Consider the following 20369-nt stretch of genomic DNA (forward strand, 5'->3'; position numbering starts at 1 on the left):
GCCACGTAGGCGGAGAGCTCGGGGCCGCCGGGCCCCGCCGCCGCCGGGCCGCGCAGCCAGGCCAGCAGCCGGACCTCCTCCGCCGCCATGGCCACCACCCGTTCACCGAGGGGCCGCCGCGTCACTTCCGCCCCGCGGCCGCTTCCGCTTCCGGCGCGGTCCCCGCGTGTGCGGTGCGGGGCGATGCGGCCGCTGACGGAGGCGGAGACGCGGGCCGTGTTCGAGAAGCTGGGCCGATAGTGAGGGAGCGGGGCAAACGGGAGGAACCGGGCGCGGGGAGGGGATGGGACGGGGACCGGGAGGGCCGTGTGGCGGTTTGGGGCCGGGAGAGGGGCGCGGGGCCGGGCCGGGCTCACCGCGTCTGTCCCCGCAGCATCGGTGAGAACATCCAGCTGCTGGTGGACCGGCCCGATGGCACCTACTGCTTCCGCTTGCACCGCGACCGCGTCTACTACCTGAGGTGAGCGGGGGAGGGGGGCGGGAGGTGACGGGGGGAGGCTCCCGGGGGCTGCGGGCCCGGGAGCCGCTGCAGCTTTGCCCACTCCCCGCAGTGAGAAGCTGCTGAAGGTGGCGACCAGCATCCCCCGGGACAACCTGGTGTCGCTGGGCACCTGCTTCGGGAAGTTCACCAAGACACAGAAGTTTCGGCTCAGCGTCACGGCCCTGGACTTCCTGGCGCCCTACGCCAAGGTGGGACATGGAACCCCCCCCTCCAGCTGCCCCCCTGCTCCACACCAGGCTCTCTATCCAGCCCCTCACCGCTCTGGGTCTCTCTTGCAGTACAAGGTGTGGGTGAAACCCGGCTCCGAGCAGTCCTTCCTCTATGGCAACCACGTCCTGAAGTCGGGCCTGGGCCGCATCACGGAGAACACGGCGCAGTACCAGGGAGTGGTGGTGTACTCCATGGCCGATGTACCCCTGGTGAGTGGCCGGCACAGCCCCTGCGCTTTCCAGGGCTGGGGTGTGGAGAAAACTCTCTCTCATCTCTGCTTCATCCCCTCTAGGGCTTTGGGGTGGCTGCCAAGTCCACGCAGGAGTGCCGAAAGGTTGACCCTATGGCCATCGTGGTATTCCACCAGGCTGATGTTGGGGAGTACGTGCGGAACGAGGACACGCTGACCTAAGGGACCTCAAGCATTTCTGACTAGAATGGACCTTGTCCTGCACCATTGGTGCAGCAGCAGCACAGGGAGCCCCGGGGAACCCACCCTGAGCAGAGCAGAGGTGGTGGGAGCCACCAGGATGCAGCTCTGAATCCCTGGGAGGGGGGCAAAGAGGCTGCTGCCAGTGTGAGGAGAAGCTCCCCCTGCACCAGCCTTGCCCCTGCCATCACATAAAGCCTGTTGCTTCTCCCAGAGTGCCTGTTGTCTGGTGCGGAGTCTCGGGGAGGGAGGGAGGAAGGAGGGGGTGGGCTGTGGGCCCCTACCTGCCTGGGTTGGTGCCTCAGACAGTGCAACACACGAGGGTGTGACTCCAGAGGGGAGAAGCACCATGTTTCATTGGGCAGACGAGGCCAGGGGAGGCTCTGGAACACCAGGGGTGAGGTGTGGGAGGTTGGCAGCTGAACTGCAGGGAGGGAGGGATGGATGGGGCAGGCAGCTGCCTGCAAAGGAGGATTTGCTTCACCTGGACTTGCAGAAGATGGAAGGACAGCAGGCTGCAGTCACTCTACTGAGCGTGTGCCAGGGGTTCCTTTATTGAGTGGCTGGTAGAAAAGGCACACTGGGACACCAAAGATGGGCAGAGCTGTAACAAACCAACCCAGCACACAAAGCTCCAGCGACTGCGTCACACTTTTCTTTTGTCAGGGTGATTTCAGCCAAGGCAAGGCTAGAGCTAGAGGCAGGAGCAGAAGGATGAACTCTCCATCCTCCTCCTGGAAGCAGGATCTGGCCTTCTCTCCAGCTCTGCAGAGGGGCAGAGTGGCAGCTCTGTTCCCAAGCACTGCAGGAAGCAGCAGGCTGGGCTGTGGTCCTGCCCACAATTTTGGGTGGTGCTAGCACTTCTGCCTGCTGGAGGTTTCCACATTGAAAAGACGCTTCAAGAAGTAGAGCTGCAGGACCCCAGAGAGGACAATGATGCAGCTCTGAGCCATTGACCACCAGTTGACGTAGTTGTAGTTGGACTCCAAGAGGAAGGAGTCAGACCCTTTCCGCATCCGGGCAAAGTTGTAGAACCGCCACATGTGGAAGGTCTGGAGCTGCAGCTTCTGGATGCTGACCTGCAGGAGAGGCGGGTGCTCAGCAGTGGGGCCACAGCAGAGCTTGGGGCTGGCAGAGCTGCTCTGGGCACGTCCCACTGGGCTGATAAGCTGCAGCTCAAACACCCTTCTTGGTTCCCTTAGGAGGACATGCCTGTCCCCACTGTATCAGAGCACCCTGCGGTCAAGTTGACACTCACCTCAATTGCCTCCAGGGTGTTGTTCAGCTCTTTCTTCTCTTCTGGCTGCTTGTTTTCTGTGTCGAAGCCTTCATAGTAGACACCAAAGTTGAGATACACCTGCATGAAGCCAAAGTGGCTTTGCTGGTTGTCCAGGCACAGCTGGTAGAAACCTGCAGAGAGAAATAGGTATTATTGTTTCCCGAGTAGGAGAGCTGCTGCCAGGCAGACCCGTCCCCAGCACTTGACCCTCATCCTCCCAATTTGGGAGGAAGGAGTGATCAGACTGATCAATGCTCTGGGAAGCACTGGCCATCTGGGCATGCTCAGAGCTGCTGGCTGAGACCTGGCAGCCCCCAGCCTCCTGCCTGGGGGTGGGCTGTGCAGGGATGGGGGCAGTGGTGACCTGTCTCCTTGGTGAGGAAGTTGATCTGTCCTCGCACGTCCTGGGAAATACCAAGCTGGAAGCCCTTGGGGTCACTGGCCGTGGCCAGGATGTTCCTGCTGTTGGCGATGCCTGTCGCCCGCTGGACCTGGAGACAGGAAACACCCAAGAGGGATTCATGAGCCTGGCTCTGCACCCAGTAAACAGATGGGAGCCCACAGGAGCCCTCGTGCACAGGGCAGGGACCTCTACTGAGGGTTGGTCTGGGGTCCTGTGAGGAGCTGGCCCCTTCATTACTATGAGCTGAGGCCAGAAATAGCCTCCAGAAAGCTGCCATCTATGTGTGAATAAACTCCCACAACCTGCAGCCTCGTGTAATGAACCCTGCAGTTCCCAACACCCGTTCACAGTGCTGAAGGTGTTCACAGACCCCATGTCTCCCACCCCACAGGCCCATCCTGGCTTCTTGCTGCCTGGATCAGGTTCTGCCAGCCACTGGAGCGTTGGGAAATGGAGCTGTGGTAAGCTCCAAGGCCATGCCATATTCTGTGGGTCTGCTCTGCCGCGTGTAGAGCCAGAGGGAAGCTGCCAGCGCCGGGCATGGCCATGCCCCGGCTCTCCTTCAACCAGCCTAATGTAAACAGGAGATAAAAGGCTGCAGTTTCCCCTGTGGGAAGGGGACGGAGCGTAGGGACAAGCAGATATGGCTGTGCCCGAAACCTTCGGTGTGCCTTCCAGCTGTGGCTCAGAGCAGAGCCTCCAGCCAGCCCAGTGAAGAGCTCCCCGCAGCGCTGGGACACCCCCAGCTCCCTGTGAGCGAGCTCCAGATGCTTGGGCACCATGTCCAGAGATCTCCGTGCTGCTTTAAATTTTTAAAACAAGTATTTATAACAATAAACAGGATAGATGATGCCCAAGAAAGCACAGTCCCTGAAATGAAGTATTCAAGTGACTGCAACCATTCCCTGTCTTGACGAAAGGCCTTTCCCTCACAAGGCAAACTATCTCCACCCCAGGGGCAGCGGGTCTGGAGTTCAGCCGGCACATGGCCTTCATCCCACAGGGTCTTCCTCTACACATAAGCCTGGTTGCAGGACTAAGGCAATGGAGGATCACCCACCACAGGACCTGCTGCACCCTCAGAGGAGGCAGCAGGCTCCAGCAGCACTGCTGTTTCCCAACCCCATCAGCAGCTACACCGTGCCGACAGGTTCCTGGGACGCGTCCCGCAGCACTCACCTCGTAGCTGAAGAAGAAGTTGCCGCTCTGGTGTGCAAACTGCCAGAAGCACTCCACAGCGCCAGCGGGGATGACGATGGCAAAGTCGTAGCGATCCGCCCCACGGAAGAGGGGCTCCTGGCCAGACCCGCTCAGGGGCTCTGTCTTGGGGCAGCCGGCAGGGCCCAGCAACAGCGCCAGGAGCACCAGCAGCAGCATCCTGCTCTCCAGCCTCCAGCGCTCCCTCCTGCCGGGGCAGGGCAGGAACGGGGACTTGAGGTGGAAAAGGTAATCATTAACTGCTCCGCAGCAGCACTGGTGTCAGGAGGAGCACGGCACAGGCTCTGCTCCTCAAGGTGATCTCGAGCAGAGCAGGAGCTGGTCTGACTCGCCCACGTTAGAGCTCACCCAGCCAAGACCTTCTGCAGGGGCCAGGGCTGCTGTGAAGAAGCACCACAGTCACCAGCAGCACCTCTCTGGCTGCACAGAGCTGGTTCCCAGCCAGCCCCGCTCCCCTCGCTGGCCAACAGTGCCAGTCTGTGTCTTCTGAATGAGCAAACTAAGCAGGACAAGCATTTTACTCCAAGAAACGTCCAGTTTTCTTAGAGCAAAGCCTTGGTCTGTGACACCTTCCCCTGCTCCCACCCCAGAGTGAGAGTTTTACAAGCAGAAGGGGAGGGAAAGACACAGCCACAGCCAGGTGACGAAGGCAGCTCATTCCAGCAGCTGCTGCTGAAGGACAGAGGGGAAGCAGGTGCTACCAAACAGACTTCTCCCCAGCTTCTCTGTGGGAACACAGCCAGGAAAGGTTGCTTTTAGAAAATGCCCCCATACCTCCCCTGCCCTTGACTTCAACAGAAATTAGTCCAGAAGCTTCTGCTTCATGCATCAGCTACTCATACCTTCAGGGCATCACTGATGCACCCCAAACAGCTGCCAACACAACACCCCCAGCCCTAGCCAGCCCAGGAGGCAGATGGGGAGCCCCACATTCCTGGGGTGATGTGTGCCCCAGTGGGGCAGTGAGCAGGCAGCACCCCAAACTGCCCCATTTCCACCTGTGAGCTACAAGGTCACACTTACAACTCGGGATACCCAAGAAGACAGGAACTTTATTTTATAGAAGACTGCTCAGACATGGACTCCAGCTTTGGCACCTGAAGGCAAGGACTCCCCTTGGAGCTTGTACACTTGCAGGGATCACACATAGGAAGGAGATGTGACCAGGAGAGAGAGGTGCCAGTAAGACATAACCAAAATGAGTAAGCACTTGAACTTTTTAACATGGGAGCAACCAATATTTAAGTACTGAAACAAAAAAAACTAAAGTTTTTAAAGACTCAAAGCTGGAAGGGAGAAATTGCCAGTTGCAGACTTGCCATGTATAAAGCAGAAAAAACAAATGGGGGCAAAAAAATAACAAATCTAAGCAGATCATCTTGCCTAAATCTCTTCTTCTCCCCAGAAGCTCTGGGACTACATGCTGCTTCTCTCCCACAAGGGACTGAGAATAAACAGATGAAACAAGAGATTCATAGTTTAGAAAATTAAAACACATTAAAATAGCCACAGATGGGATTATCCTACCATAGCCTCCGAACAGAGAAAACTGTCATTTCAGTAGCCCATCAGGTTGGGATTCATTCTACGAACACTGCAGTTGTCAGGTGGAAAAAGAAGTCCCGATGCAAGCCGTTTCCAAGCACGTGCAATCAGGCTGTGCAGCTTCTGGCAACTGCAGAAGACCTAAGCCTTGCAGCTACAACTTGAGACACAAAGCTCCTCGGTTCTTGTCAGATGTGGTTCCATCTGCTGCAGAAGTCTTGCGTACCATGAGCCAGAGGAGCTCACCACGCCAGCCCCAACACACACCAGGAACGAGCACAGCAGCCTCCCCACTACTATTGCTCTGGTCCATCTTTCAAAAGACAAATAAGAAGGTTTTTTGCGCTGAAGGTCTCATGGCTCCTGACTTCAGAGGATTCCCAGCTTTTTCATGGTCCGCCAACGATCCTTGATCATCACTGGCGTGCGGTTCTGGAAGGGGTATTTCTGGCAAATGGCCTTCCATCTCCCTTCTCCAAACTTCTTCACGCCCTCTTTGATCCACTCGCTCTCCTGTATTGTCCATTTCTACAAAAGAGCAGGTAATCAGTGCTCTGTGAGTACAGAGTGCGGTTCCAGGGAGGAGCTGCACTTGGCAGAGAAGCCCTGTAACTCCTTCCCAGCATGTTAGCTTCCCCTTATCACCTGCACTAGTAACACAGGGGAAAGGCAGAGATGTTCTGTCAATAGCACACACCACACTCAATCATTTCACTGAAGATGTGCTCTCATAACTTTTACAAGAGAACTCAGCTCCAGCACAAGCCCAGGAGTAGTTCTAGTAGTGCTACCTGGCGTACAGCAGCACAAGAACCAGCAGCTCTCTTCCTACAAACAAGGGTGAGCGTTCTTAGTAGCACCAAACTTGGGACCTCTTCCCAGGTGACAGCTGCCACACACGTGTCCCTCACCCAAACAAGATGCTGAACTTCTCCAGTGCATGGAGAACTCAGCAAACCTAGCTCTGAACCACGTGCATCAAGGAAAAGGGATGCCATGCACACACCCAGTGCCTGGCGTGTGGGAGGCACACAGCTTTAGCCAACTACCAAACGGGGCTGTTTTAACAGAGGAACTCCAGCCGGCTCTGTGAATGCAAAGACCTGCACAACTCAGATCAAGCCTGGATATTGTGAGCACTGGACTCAGGAAGCACCACTTTCCAAACCAGCCTCCAGTGGTTCACTTAAAAGCACAGCAGCAGCTCACCCCACTGCAGTGAACTGCAGGCTGCTGAGGAAGTGGTCTGAGCCACAATTTTCACCAAGATATTGCAAACCGTCCAATAGCTTGCTCTTCTATATGGACATGTCCTCATTTCAGGCCTTACTGAAACAATTTAAGGGCTCTACATTACCTGTTTCTTGGAACCGAAGACTGTAGAGTTGTGGCTGTTTCTCCCAAACGATGCTGAAAAACAAGGCAAGAGGATGACATTTCACCATAACTCAGGAGGTACTCACCTCCTCGAGGGACTGCCTTGGGCTCAACTGCTGAGCTATGGAGACAGTCTACAACGAGAACATCCCATGACAGACAATGAAACCAAATTCCTTTATCCCTCCCTTTTCTGCAGCTATAGCAAGGACGGCCACTCCGTTTCAAGCCCCAGTTGCTTCATGTGAAAGCTTTCCAGTAAGATCTGTTTTGTTTTAAACTAGCCAATACATCAAGACCAGGGGCATCCATCCAGGATGCAGCTATGCTGTATGTTGGGGCTGGAATCAGACATCCATTGTCCGCTTCTTTTCACCAGCTAAGCTGTGCATCGAGCTGCAAAGGGAAGTGGACTAGAAAACTGATCTGGCTGAAAGGGTAAACTTAATCTGTATTTCATGGTGCTAAAGTGGGAACGGAGCAAGAGCTGTATTTCCAATATTTCTATCCTGTAAGCTAAGCATTATTAGCTCATGGGACACTGGAACAGGAGTTTTTAGGATGCATTTCAGGTCAGAGGTACAAAGAATGAATATCTCAGAGTTGGACAACCACTTATTTTCTTGGGCTTTTAGGATTTCTGCGTTCAAAATTCAGTCACACAGAAGGTGGCAGGACACTCGTGAATGAGCCCCAAGGCCAGGATCATCATCAATTAACGCTCGCAATAGCGACTCTGTTCTTACCTGCATCTGAGAAGAGCTCATCCTCATCACTCCAACTGTCTTTTGCTTCTTCACCAAATGAGCTGTTCCACCTTCTTTGGAAGGACCTGAAAGCAGGCAAGCGTTTACTTTGGCTGCTGGCTCGGGAGAATATTTTAGGGGGAGAAGGCACAGGGCCACAGCAGGCAAGCCTGTGGTGAGCACACAGTGCAGAGAAATGCACCCAGAAAGCAATACATAAACACACTGCCACCTCCTCCACTCCCCTCTGAGGGGGGATGAATCCTCTGGAGCCCCTGTCTGAAGGTATTGTGTGCAATATACTCAAATACAAGTGGTGTATTGTATTTTCTAGCCAGCATTTGCAAAAACAAGCAACTGTGTATTAACTACACAATTAAGCACTCACAGCAAGCACACACACAGAGCTGGAATTCCCAGGCCTTCCTGTCTGGCACAGACTTGCCAACAGTGTGGAGGAGAAGCCTTTAGTCTTCCCAAGAAGCACTTAATTCCTACTGTTTCACTACTAACACTGCTGAGGTCAACCAAGCTACAGAGGCCTCTCCATGAGATCAAGTGCCTCAATGCTGTCACCTGCTTCCAATCCTCAAGCAAAGTTGTCAGGTGAAACATTAAATAAATGTTAAAAAAAACAAAAGAACACCAACAAAAACCAACCAACACTTCAAAAGGTTCACCCGAGGCTATCACACCCAGTATAACTGAAGCCATTTATGACTACAGGAAAATAGCTGCTCCCTATTCTTAGTTGCCTTTGGACTGTTGACCCCCTCTTTCTCGCACATAAAAATTTGAGAACCAGCTACTGGCAGAGATGCACCCGATTAGGTTTCCAGACAGATGTCATTAGCACCACTGCCACCATGAGCCAGTTAAAGGCTTCAAGACGAGACGTCCCCACAAGCAGCACAGACGACAGATCACTTTCCAGGTGAACTGGAAACCAGCTTGCACAGCAGTGGCCCCGAAACTCGAGAATTGCTCAAGCCAGTGTCAGCCGTGCAGCATCAGCCCCACTCTGGGCTCCTTCCCGATCCAGCACCAACCCTCTCTTTACGCAGCCGGCGCAGGATGGGAAAGCATCACACCCCAGTCACCAGATCCAGCCCCTTGCCAGTGCAGTCAGACTCAGCATTGTGCTCTGGAAGAGTTCACAAACCACCATTCCACCCCCATAACGTTCCCCAGCACCCTCAAAATAAACTCCAGACATATCCTAGGGACAGCAATGTCAGCTACAATGTACTACCAGAGAAAAGCAGAAGAGATCAAGCATCACCGCCCACAACTGCTTTAAAAAATCCAGGAAATTTATTAACTAGAATTTTCAGATCACTTGAGGAAGTGGACAACATGGGGGGGTGGTGGTTAGAAATCCCTTCTGAGCATCATCTCCGACAATTAGGTTAACCCTGAGCAGGACACATCAGCAAGGCATCTGAGATTCCACCAATGCCAGCTACACTACAGCACATCTCTACCTGCAGCCACTCTCCCGTGCTTCAGCGAAAGACAATCCATCTCCAGAGCAGCCAAGCTACACAGAGCACTGGGGTGTTTGCTACCTGCCCTTCAAAACCAAACCTTTCCGTTCTTGACACTCTTAAGCCAGGAACTTAAGGGAAAATGGGTTTCATTTATCTTTTTAACGACATCAAACTCTCCTCAATCCTCCCAGCTTCACTCCTGGGGATCCAAAGCATCATTATTGCTAGCTGCTATGCAACTTCACTGAGCAAAAAAAAGAGCAACCCAGACATTTAAGCAGGAAGCTTTACACCCTGCTGCGGCCCACAAGAGATACTCATGATACTCTAAAGCTAAGACTCTCTTATCAGTGATAATTTTAGATTTCTGCTGGTAAGCCTACTTTGCTGTTTTATAAGGATTTCCCATAGAAAAAAGGAAAAAAAACATGCCCCCACCTCTCACTGCTGTCATTTCAGCTGCCAGGTAAGCAATAACATACCGAAGAAACAGTCACAAAGCTACAGCTGGAGTTTCTTAACCAACACAGGTTTCAGGAAAAAAGAACTTTAACTAGGTCAGTGTTGTATTTCTCAAGAGGTGGAAAGGAGATTTTAATCTGTTCCACAAGATGCATCTATGAACTCTTTCCAGCTTCAGCATCACTAACCAAAGTGCAGAGAGACACGTGTTAACCTGTGATACACATGCTGGAATCACCTACCAATGCTAACTGCAGTACCTCTGACTCACTGCCAGTGGAAGCTGGATCATTTTCTCCCCTCCATTAACCAAACAGCAAAGCGTAAAGACAACAGAGCATTTACTTTGCCCAGTTCCACATATGCTAGCAAACAAGGATGGTCAATATACTAATCTTGAATTAAATATAAAGGTTTCTGTTGTTCATGCTACCGATGCCAGCTGCAAGTTAAGAGATTGGGTGCATATTAGAATATACCGCAAGAGATGGGCTTCATACTTGGCACTCTTAGTAGATACAGGCTGGTCATGCACTTTCTGAACAGGTCTGGAAGCAGAAGATACAACTGGCTCCTGGGAAGAGTCTGGGCTCTCACTCAACTCGCTGTACTGGCTGTCTTCCTCCATGACCAGTTTGCTTATGGTCAACAAGCGTTTGCCCTTATGGGGTATTTCAGGAGGGTTTGAGATCTGAGAATCTTGACTCTCCTCTTCTTTCCGTCTCTTGGTTCTGTGGGATACAGAAGGAGACAGTTGCTTGGGTAAAGAAAAGTCTGTTTCATCCAGTTTGGTGAAGAGTGCATCAGAATCCTGGGAGTCCGACAAGATCTTGAAAGCTTCTCTCAGAACAGAAATCCCATACGCAGTTACAGTTCCAGAGGGCTGCCTACAAAATAAACAGAACTGAGAAGGTTGGAAAGATATCACCAAGCTGGCTCCACTTCACTGAAAACAGGCTATTCCCCTATGGTAGGACCCTCAACTGGCCCTAGGGTAATAAAATCTATTGAAGAGGGCATTCCCAGCCCTTCAGTCTGCCTTCCTTCTAAAAGTGAAGCGTACCAGGTCTTGAGAGAACATTCCCATGGTCCACGTGCCACTGGATGCCCTGCTATTCTCGACTTAAGGGCTGAACCATACGGGTATCAAAAGCTGCTCCATAAGAGCAAACCTTTCGGCAGCCACTGGCCTCCTTCCCTAGTTTACAAAAGTATTACATATCTTCACATAAAAAAAGAAAAAACCAACCACAGACCACCTTAACATTTTTACTGTGATCCAGACAGAAGGCTTACACTGGTAGCCTTTGCAGCTTGCTTGGGCAGACCTGCTTGGGTCGGCATTTGGGGAAGTTAGGAGCTGCCTGGACAGAACAAACTACCCCTCAGAAGAGAACTGTTGCCACGTTTCATCTACAACGCAGGGCCAGACTCCTCTGCCCACCTTTCCATGTCCCTGAAGGACGCTCCTGGAAGCTCTGGAGCTGCTGCTGCTGGTTCTTTAGATATTTCCATAGGCTCTGAACCCCCTTCCAGGGTATTAACTGCTTCTATCATATGCTCAGGAGCTGTTGCTGGCTCAGTAGCTCCTTCCATAGGCTCAGGAGCTGCTGCAGAGTCACTAGCACCTTCCATAGGCTCAGGAGCTGCCGCGGGGTCGTCCCTGCTTTCTGTGGGGTTAAGAGCTCCCTCCAGGTCTTTTGCTGGCTCTGGAGAGGGATTTGTCCTTCCCAAGGGCTCCAGAGCTGCTGCCTGGTCCTTTGGCCCATTTGCAGACTCAGGAGTCACTGATGAACATTTTGGTTCTTCAGCATGTTCTGAATCCAAAGTCTTTTTCATTATCTTGGAGAGAGAAAAAGAATTTAACTGTTACAAAGACAACTCCCCAGACTACCATCCAATTTTATCCCCTCCCAAAGACATTTTAAGCTGCTACTTCCAGTTCAATCAGCACCATGTGCAGAGTTCATGTCTGCCAATTAAAACTTGTTACATGGATTGAAAAAATGCGTTCAAACCGTATAAAACTCTTAGGAACGGACTGAATTTAAAGTATTTTGGATTTAACGCACTGTTAACTAGGTGCCTAAGCTCTAACTCATTACTGGCACAGTGAGCACTTGAAAGCCAAATTACTGTATTTCGTTGCCTTATAGCAAATTAAGTGTCAGTTCTGCCCAGGTCTGCATCTCATGCTGTTGTCCTGCTGCCCCTCGCTGGGGCAGAGGCGAGTGCAGGACGGGAAGCCAGGTAAGCGGGGCAGACACGTACCGTTAGCAGCAGCGGCTCCGAATCATCCACATAGGTCTTCAGGAACTGAAACATGTTCTGCTGGAAGTGCTTGTAAGAGAAGTTTTTGACCATTGGATGACTGGAATTCTGCTCCCGGATAACGGTCAGCAACTCATTCCTCTTTTTCTAGAGAAGAGATAAGAAAGCTCTAAATAGGTACAAGGGTATAAATGCCAACTGCAGGAGCTAGGATCTGTGCAAGGATTGGGCCCTTCCTATTTTATATTTTCCAGGCACAAGTGATTTACACTGACAAAAGGCTGGGAAAAGGCCAGAGGAATGGGAGAGCCATCTTATTTCAGCACCTCTGACTTTTTGCTTCCAGTGGCCAAGACACTACACTGCCTACAGAAACTGGGACTCTTCCTGCTTTCAGAACCAGCCCTTCCTATGAACACATGAGTTCTACACACGAGCTTGAGTTTGCCTTGAGGTAAAGGATGAATGCTGATGCCTGGAAGACCCATGAAGATATATGAGGGAACACGAGTAACAGAGGGAGCTCCAAAGTGACTGTCAACATGCTTTAGAAATGCATACCGAGAGTCCACCTTTCATGGAGGACTCTTTCCCTTTCATCACCCCTACCAAGTCTTCTTCCTCAGATTTCTCTAAGGAGGATGCTTCTCGGGGAAACATTTTACGTCTGCAACATGGGTCACTGCCCCTTCTGCCAACACCCCGTAAGACATCTCAGATCACCTCCAAACATCCCCACTCCCAAACACTCCATAAGACACATCACACAGGCCTCAAACAGCCATCTTTCATTCCCGTGCAGACTCACCTGACTTTTGGGGTCCTTCCCTAAGTGCCTCTTTACAATTTTTGAAGCTTTATCAAACTCTCTGTTTTTGATGCAGACAATAACAGCCTAGAGAAGAAAACAAACACCACTTTCTCTGTTGACATTGAATTGACTACACTCTCCAAACTAGCTTTGGAAAAGCATGTAAAATAACCAAGGATGGCACACAGGTAACAGCTTAGTAACAACATACACAGAGAAACAACTTCTGCATTAATGGATGAAGAAGTACATGCACTGATGATATGTGTCTGCAGCCAAGTCAGTACTAACCACGGTATCCTACATGCAAGGCAATTCTCACTGTCACGCAAAACCTTTCTAAGACAAAAGATGAGCAAAGCATTAATCAAAAAAGAAAAAGCTCTTACAGCTTCCTTCACCATTTTCTGAACAGTTTCCATTGTCTTCTCAGCCACAGAGAACTCTTTCTGAATGAGCTCCAGGACACCGATTGCTGATTCGAGAGGAGTGAGCTCTGAATCTTTATCAAAGGTGCAATCTACAAGAATTCACAGATGCTGGTTTACAAAGTGTTCACAGCAATGCCTTACAGACAGCTAGTTACTCGATTTGCTCAACTTTGACCGCAAATTCTAGAGCTACTGACAAGAATGGCAGGCTGACCGCCAACTGCCGGAACTGCAAGTTTCCCCCCACAGGCATGGAAAGCTACAGAAGCACCACCTGACTACCAACAGTTGAACCAGAGGGAGCATTTCAGAAGCTGAGGGGTGAATTCAGAGAGCAGGAAAGCCCTGAAGCTTGGCTTCAAGTACACTGCTCTTGGCTAAGGGCAGCAGCTTCTCACTTGCTACAGCAGTGCAATGCAGGCATGAACAGCCATGGTCTCTGGCCCCTCATGCTCAGGGGAAAGCTCCTACAGCTTAAGACTTTCATGCCAGAGCTCTACTCTGTACAGAAACACAGCTCCTGGGGACATGGGACACAGCCACAGAACAAGGCACGCTCCAGCTAGGGGAGTGGGCTGCAAGACAAGACTGGGCTCTCCCTAGGGCCTTGCTGGGAGGGTTGGGGACCCACCGAGGTTCTCGCCTTCCTCAATCTGTGACAGGAACTGCATTATGCGCAGCATCTTGGCCACCACGGGCTCCTTCTCCAGGGGCCGCACAAGCAGCGCTGTGGGACGAAGGACAGGTTACAGCGGGACAGCACGGCCCGGCCCCGACCCCGCTCCCCACCTCGTAGCCGCCCCGTCTCTCCCCCTCACCGCCCAGCGCGGGCCCGGCCTCTGCCGGCCCCGGCCCCCCTCATCCCCAACCCGGTCCTGTCCCCGCTCCCCTCACCCCCAGCCCGCCCGCTGCCCCCGGGTGCGGCCCACCCTGCATGACGTCACGGAGCTGTCGGAAGTCGCTGTACCGCCCGGCGCGGTAGGCCGCCATGGCCTGGTAGAAGTAGAACTGCAGGACGCAACGGTTCACCACCGGCTCCTCGGGGAGGCTGCCCGCCGCCGCCATCCCCTCCCGCCGAGCGCCCTTCACCCGCTTCCCCATCCCGCCAGGAACTGACGTCAACCACGGGCGGAAGTGACGATGACGCCGAAGCGCAGCGCCACTCCCGCGCGGTGTATTACCGAGCAGGCGCCTACAACTCCCAGCATGCACCGCGCCAAGACACTCCCGCGTCTACAGTTCCCGACGTGCACCGCTCTGGCGCCCCCTGTCGGTCGGCCGGGGCGCCGCAGGGACAGGTTACAAAACGTTTCAGCGTGTCGGGGCAGAGATTTTTCCCCAAATTCCTCCGAATTCGCTTCGCGAACCGGAAGCCCCGGCCATCCCGGGCCCAAAAGGGAATGGTTTAGGGAAAGGCCGACCAGATCCTGCCGGTAATGGAGCTGTTTCTCCACCGTTCCGGGCTGACTCCCGCTCGGAGGGCACATCCCCGGCACCGCTATCGCACCTCAGGTGGAAAAGCACGTGAAAATTCCTCCGGTGTGAGGTTATCCAGGATACTCCCTTCCCTCTGCCATGGCCAGGGGGACACACACAGGAGGGGAAAAAAAAATAAATCCATGTGTCAAATGGAAAACAGTAAAACTGGAAGGGAATTTTTTTGTGTGTGGTTTTTTTTTTTTGTTGGCAAACAAAGGGAGATAAAAACACAGCTCGTCAGAAAGAGGGGTGCCACGGGAATCACGTGAAGGGGGACATGGGACAACCCCGTCACAAGACCAGCAAGTCACTGCCCTGAAACGCTAGGAAGGATGCAGGGAGCGATACCAACGGCTGTTTCCTGGGCTGAGAGGAGGTGAAATATTCACGAGCAAAATAGGTTTTTTTTTTTACTCTTTTTCTGTCACGAGGTGCAAGAAGAGGGGCCGGGGCCGTGACTCCTGAATTCCACTGTTCTCTCCTTGATCCCAGAAGAGACCGAACAGCCCCAGCAACAGCCTAAGATCGACTGAAAACTCCATGTTTTCTGAAAAGCTCAGCACCTTCTGCACCTTTCTAAGACCCCCAGTTGGAGCCCAGCTAGATGCGCCAGCCCCTTCAGCTGATCCCACCAGATCAGTGCAGCTTTTAGGATTTTGAGGATTTTTTTCATTTATTTCTGCTCAAAAGTCAGAAAAGAGAGCCCCCACAAGGGAAACACAGCAAGGGTTCTCTCGGAGATGCCTGGACAAAGCCATTCGGGGGCTACCTGCCCTGTCCAAGCCAGGCTCACCAGCTCCGCCTCCTCATCCTCCCGCTTCTGCTGCAAGACTCCTGCCTCTGCCTCCTGTCCTTGCCCCTGTGGGGCTGCCATCACCTCCTCCTCCTCCTCCTGCCCACCAGCATCTCCCTGGATGGCCCTTCAGATCTCCTGGGGGGGTTGCTGCTCAGCAGATCACTTCCCACCCCGTTTGATGGAACCACTCCAGGTTAGAACAGACCTCACGCGGTTTCTCCAGGTCCTGGGAGGGTTTGGATGGCAGCAGCTGAAGGAGCCGTAGCGGGGTGACGGTGACAGATGTCAGAGAGCAGTAATCACCACGGGGCGGCTGAGAAGGTGCTAATCTCCCCAGGAGCTGCATGTGACACGCAGCCTTGGCGTCTCAATCAAAGCTCCCTTCGCACAGGGTTTCACGGCCCCCTGGGCCAACGCCACGTTAACAGCACCCAGCACCAGGAAACGAGCCCGAAATCGCAATTTCCAGAGTAAATACAGAAATACAAACCATTGTTTTACTCTCTGAACCTACTACGATGAATGAAAAGGAAGCCGGGCTGATGGAAGCAGGCAGTGGGCCTGGAACGCAAGTGGCCTCGCTGTCCACTTTCACTGCGTCCTTGCCCGGTGTCATCATCAATTTTTTCAGGAAAAGGTTTGGTGTTCCACGCGCCAAGAGAAACATGGGGCAGGAAGGCACAAATTACAGTCATGTTTGTGCTTTTTGGTCTTAACTAGCAGATTTATGGATTTTGATGAAGTGATTGCAGATGAAAGAAAACATTCCAGGGAACAAGATCTGCACGTTGCCTCAGTCTCGTGCCTGTCTTTCTGTATGAGCTACAGTGGAAAAGAAAACAGGAAAGCCACCGGGGGCACCTGGTGTCCACACACTCCTTTCTCTCCTCTGCTGCGGAGCGACGGCTGCACCAAACAAGACAACAGGACCTGCCCGAAAGGGCTTGCTCTCTAGACAGACAGGCGACAGATTTCTGACTTCTGTTTGGGCTTGGAAATGTTAAGGAAGAGCAGCGATTGAATTCTGTTGCTCAATAAATAAATATAGAATTCATTCGTTAGCATGCTCGTTATTTGTGTTGCTAAGGTGCCTAGAAAGCCTGGGCATGGACCAGGATGCCACTGTGCTACACGCAGACACGGCGCCAAGCAGTCTCAGAAAGGCAGCAGACAGCCACAGGAAAACAGGGAACACCGAAATAGGGGTCACTGTGGAAAGGGGAAATGTTGAGGAGGAGGATGAGGATTGCTCTGCAAAATATACGGAGAAGCCCTCCAAGCGTGAGAGCTGCTGAAGAAAGCACAAAGGCACTTACCTGGAAATGCATCGAGTAGGTTATAGAAACCGATACCGCGAAGCAATTTGAGGCAAAGATTAAGAACTTCATATTGAAATCCAGACAGGCAGGAATGCCCTAAGAAGGATCTAGAAAGAGAGACCCAGTTTTTTCACACAACCAAGGGATGGGGCCAGCAGAAATGCCAAGAGATGGGTAACCTGGTCAAAGCGAGAGGGCAGAGAGCTCTTTACAGCAGCTCTTTGTGTCAAACGATACATGACTGCACTTGTCAAGGGCAGGCAGAAGGATGTTGTGGTTACAGGGGTGCACAATGATGAAACCCCACATTAATTTACGGTACATAGTCTGCCTGGCTTCCCCCTTAGCAACCTTACATAGAAAGGGAGCTGCAAGGTCGTATGTGACATCAGTGCAAGGAGCTAGAAAGGCTTCCATGTCAGAGCAGATACTTGGGTTACACACAGAATCAGGGAAGCAACCCTAACAACTGCAAAAAGATACACAGAAAGGATCAAAAGAAGAAGAATGAGCTCTACATTTAAGCTATGTTGAAATTGATTTATTGATTAGGTAACTGTGAAGAAGTTTCAGAACAAGAAACAAAGACTTTAACAATGTACAAATATCTGGTGAAGAAAATGTATGGACTTGCCCAAATAGAGAAGATACTTCACCTGTAAATGCAAATTCAGGTATCTCTATTGCTCTGAAATAGCTGGAGAGGAAGCTGTGAGGTCTGCACCCTCCAGCCTGTAACAAAGCTAAGAAAGCTTCCTCAGGAGGCCAAGGATTTCAATAACAGTGTGACTTTAGCAGCTGCCCAAGCACGTACAGACAGAGCGCTGGTTCTGACACTTGGCTGGGAAGAAGTCACTGCAGACTTTATTGGGCAATGGTGGGGAATGAGTGTGTATTTAAAGGAGGACTTTGAGTGCGCATGCTGGCAAAGATGAAAGCACCAAGAGAAATATTCTAGCTTTACGGCTCTCCATAAATGTCATAAAGTAACACAGAGTTTAATTTAGAAGGTGCCCACAAAAAAGCCTACAGTTCACCAGAGCAATACAGCAAAGGCAGTGCGTGCAACCACACGCTGTGCTACCTACCAGGCTTTCAGAGAAGCAGAAACCCCAGTTTGCTCTGCCAGCAGAGTAGGAGTAAGAATCCTGACAAAAGACAACAAACTCGCTGGGAAACACAAGGCAGTAAATGATGCACTTACGAAGACAAACACTCTTTGATGCAGCTATGAGAACCGAGCCTCTTAAGGCACCAGGGAACAACAGCCTGCATGAGGAAAAGTCACCACCAAAAGGTACCAAAGGATGTGAAACACTCAGTAAAGTTCAACTATTGCTGTGGTATATCCAGATTTATAGCTTACTTCCTAAGACAGAGAGCACACTGACAGCAGGAGATGGATTTGAATCCTACACACATTAGACCGATCTGACTTGAATGCCTTCTCTCCCTGCAATTTATTCTTTACTTAGTACAGTGGCTTTATTTCCTTACTACTTCTTTGATTGCATCTCCATCCCCAGTTCCTTGTATAAAACCAGCAGAACAAGGCCAGGATAAGCCACCGTATGAAAAACAGCTGCTGTGCCAGGTTTCAGCCCAGAATTTCAGCCATTTGTAAAGGTTGTGCGTTACAACTGTAATTGGATTAGAGACTATGGTTGGCAGGTACCACTGGAGCAACTTCTTTCTCTCCAGTAATAAAAAATACCCTTCCTTCTTACCAGTGATCTGGAAGACTTGTTTGGCATACAGCCTAGGATCTTCAAGGAGCTAACCTGTCTTTGTACTGAAGTGGATGTGGACAGATAGCACGGTTAGTTACCGTAACATCTTTGAGCTGATAAGTCTCCCAGACAATACCATTAGGTATATCTCATTCCAGCAGAGATCCCAGCTTAGCAACAAGCCAGGTACGGGCACCTACTTCACTTGAGCTCCTTTTAAAATCCCAACTGTAGCAAACGGCACGGATGTTAACCTGCTCAAATTCCCTTTGCATATACTTTTAATCTTTAGCCAGTGGTGGTACAGTACTTAAATAGTTCTTAAAACATAGGGCATTTCTTCCTCCGCAGCAGTTACCTTAAAACAAACAGTTCACTGTCAAATATTATACCTGCACTGCAAGTATAAGAAAATAAATTCCACAGCCACAAATGCAAGTTCATGATTGAAAACCATCAGGTTTTTACAAATTATTCAGGTCCCTGAACTTCCAGTCCCTCTGTCCCTATACCTGTTCAATGTGGCTGGCAGGGGAGAGAGAATTTACAAAGTGACTCACATCAGATCTGCACTTTCCTTTAGAAACTGATGCAAATGCATCACTCTGAAGACATTACAGCTGTGAGATTTAAAGATCTGTGAGACAGCCATTTATTTTATATACAGGCAGAAAGCTGTTCTGGTTGGCAGTGGAATTGGAAGCCCCATCAAAGGCACACTACAGCTCACCTAACGGACCCTGACAAGTGACTCCAGCCAGCATACATCCTATCCTGCACACTCTCCTGATGAAACCGCTGCTACCTGTGACCCGCTGTCCCCACACCCTCACCCCCTACGGACGGCTGCCACTGCTCATTCCCCAGCGCCACGCAGTCCTTCCAACCAACAGAGACAATCCCGAGGCGGCCTGTCACAGACACCAGCTCTGGGAGGGCAGCTATGGCTCCGACCACAGGCGAGCCCAGATGGTCCCTGCCGGGAAAAGGCACTTCCCAGGAGATGCCGGTTTCCACAGAAGTATTTCCCTTCACCCGCTCAACAAGGGAGAGTTACCAGAGGCCAGGGACAGACACCCCGGTGGGCAGACTGCTGACAGACACCTCGCTCTCTGGAGACCCGGGGTGGGTGGCAGAGCGGCCGACGCCCCGGCTGCTCCCTAACAGCCGCGTCCCGAGAGGAGTCGGGGCCGGGGGGTGCCGGGGGGTGCCGGGGGCTGTCGGAGGGAGACGGGAGGAGCGGGGAGAGCCAGGCCGCAACACCCACCTGAGGCGAGGCGAGGCGAGGCCAGACCAGGCCCGGCCCGGCGCCTTCCCGCCCTGTTGCTCTGGCCGCTCCCTATTGGTCCACGCCCGGCGCCGCGCCCTCCCATTGGCTGCAGCCAGCGCCAGCCGTCGCCCCACCGCCGGTAAAACTCGCTCCTCATTGGCTGGCGGACACGGACAGGGGCCGCCGCGCGCTGTTAGCTGTAAAGGGGAGGGCGCCATCGCTACGGCGGCTGCCGCGGGCCAAGCCCCTCGTTCCGCGAAGGTGCCGGCGGCCAGCATGGAGCCCGGGCAGCGCACGGAGGCCGGGGACCACAGGGCGGAGGGGGAGGAAGCCGGGCCCGTCTTCACGCTAGAGGAGGTGGGGAAGCGGAATTCCAGCCGCGAGGCCTGGCTGGTCATCCACGGGCGCGTTTACGATGTCACCCGCTTCCTGGAGGAGGTGAGGCCGGGCGGGGCGAGGTCCCTCCAGGGGCCGGCGGGGGAAAGGACGGGGCTGAGGGAGGGAGGAGAGGGCCTCTGTGGGGCTGAGGGGAGTGGGGAGGGCGTGTGGGGCTGCGAGGGAAGGGGAGGGCCTGGGAGGGAGAAGGGTGGAGGGGTGGCA

At 52.4% G+C, this 20369-nt stretch overlaps 4 protein-coding genes across 5 annotated transcripts in view; 2 read left to right on the forward strand and 2 right to left on the reverse strand.

The window, feature by feature from the left end:
- Positions 1–125: 125 nt before the first annotated feature.
- On the forward strand, positions 126–1357 carry NIP7 (NIP7, nucleolar pre-rRNA processing protein). Its single transcript, XM_014942197.1, has 5 exons — positions 126–239; positions 374–460; positions 552–690; positions 781–921; positions 1005–1357. Exons 1-5 carry the CDS (start codon positions 184–186, stop codon positions 1122–1124), a joined length of 543 nt encoding a protein of 180 aa, XP_014797683.1. The 5' UTR covers positions 126–183; the 3' UTR covers positions 1125–1357.
- A 331-nt stretch (positions 1358–1688) lies between these two features.
- Positions 1689–4957, reverse strand: TMED6 (transmembrane p24 trafficking protein 6). The gene is made up of 4 exons (XM_014942520.1): positions 4004–4957; positions 2786–2912; positions 2401–2552; positions 1689–2221 (listed from the first exon to the last, which is right to left on the reverse strand). Exons 1-4 carry the CDS (start codon positions 4199–4201, stop codon positions 1997–1999), a joined length of 702 nt encoding a protein of 233 aa, XP_014798006.1. The 5' UTR covers positions 4202–4957; the 3' UTR covers positions 1689–1996.
- Positions 4958–5074: 117 nt separating this feature from the next.
- On the reverse strand, positions 5075–14286 carry TERF2 (telomeric repeat binding factor 2). 2 transcript variants are annotated; one of them, XM_014942519.1, is made up of 10 exons: positions 14105–14286; positions 13807–13902; positions 13134–13264; positions 12742–12828; positions 11934–12080; positions 11107–11504; positions 10163–10393; positions 7711–7796; positions 6945–6997; positions 5075–6115 (listed from the first exon to the last, which is right to left on the reverse strand). In XM_014942519.1, the coding sequence occupies exons 1-10, from the start codon at positions 14274–14276 to the stop codon at positions 5957–5959; spliced, it is 1560 nt and encodes a 519-aa protein (XP_014798005.1). In that variant the 5' UTR covers positions 14277–14286; the 3' UTR covers positions 5075–5956. The 2 variants fall into 2 exon arrangements, with proteins under 2 accessions (XP_014798005.1, XP_014798004.1); XM_014942518.1 differs by having other exon boundaries at positions 10163–10549.
- A 5669-nt stretch (positions 14287–19955) lies between these two features.
- Positions 19956–20369, forward strand: part of LOC106888329 (cytochrome b5) — a 12892-nt gene continuing 12478 nt past the window's right edge. The window contains exon 1 of the mRNA XM_014942486.1: positions 19956–20207. Within this exon, the coding sequence (XP_014797972.1) occupies positions 20046–20207 (162 nt within the window). The 5' untranslated portion in view covers positions 19956–20045. The remainder of the gene's footprint in view (positions 20208–20369) is intronic.

This window comes from Calidris pugnax, unplaced genomic scaffold (assembly GCF_001431845.1).
Source record: "Calidris pugnax isolate Ruff unplaced genomic scaffold, ASM143184v1 scaffold28, whole genome shotgun sequence".
In the NCBI taxonomy this organism is placed as follows: Eukaryota; Metazoa; Chordata; class Aves; order Charadriiformes; family Scolopacidae; genus Calidris; species Calidris pugnax.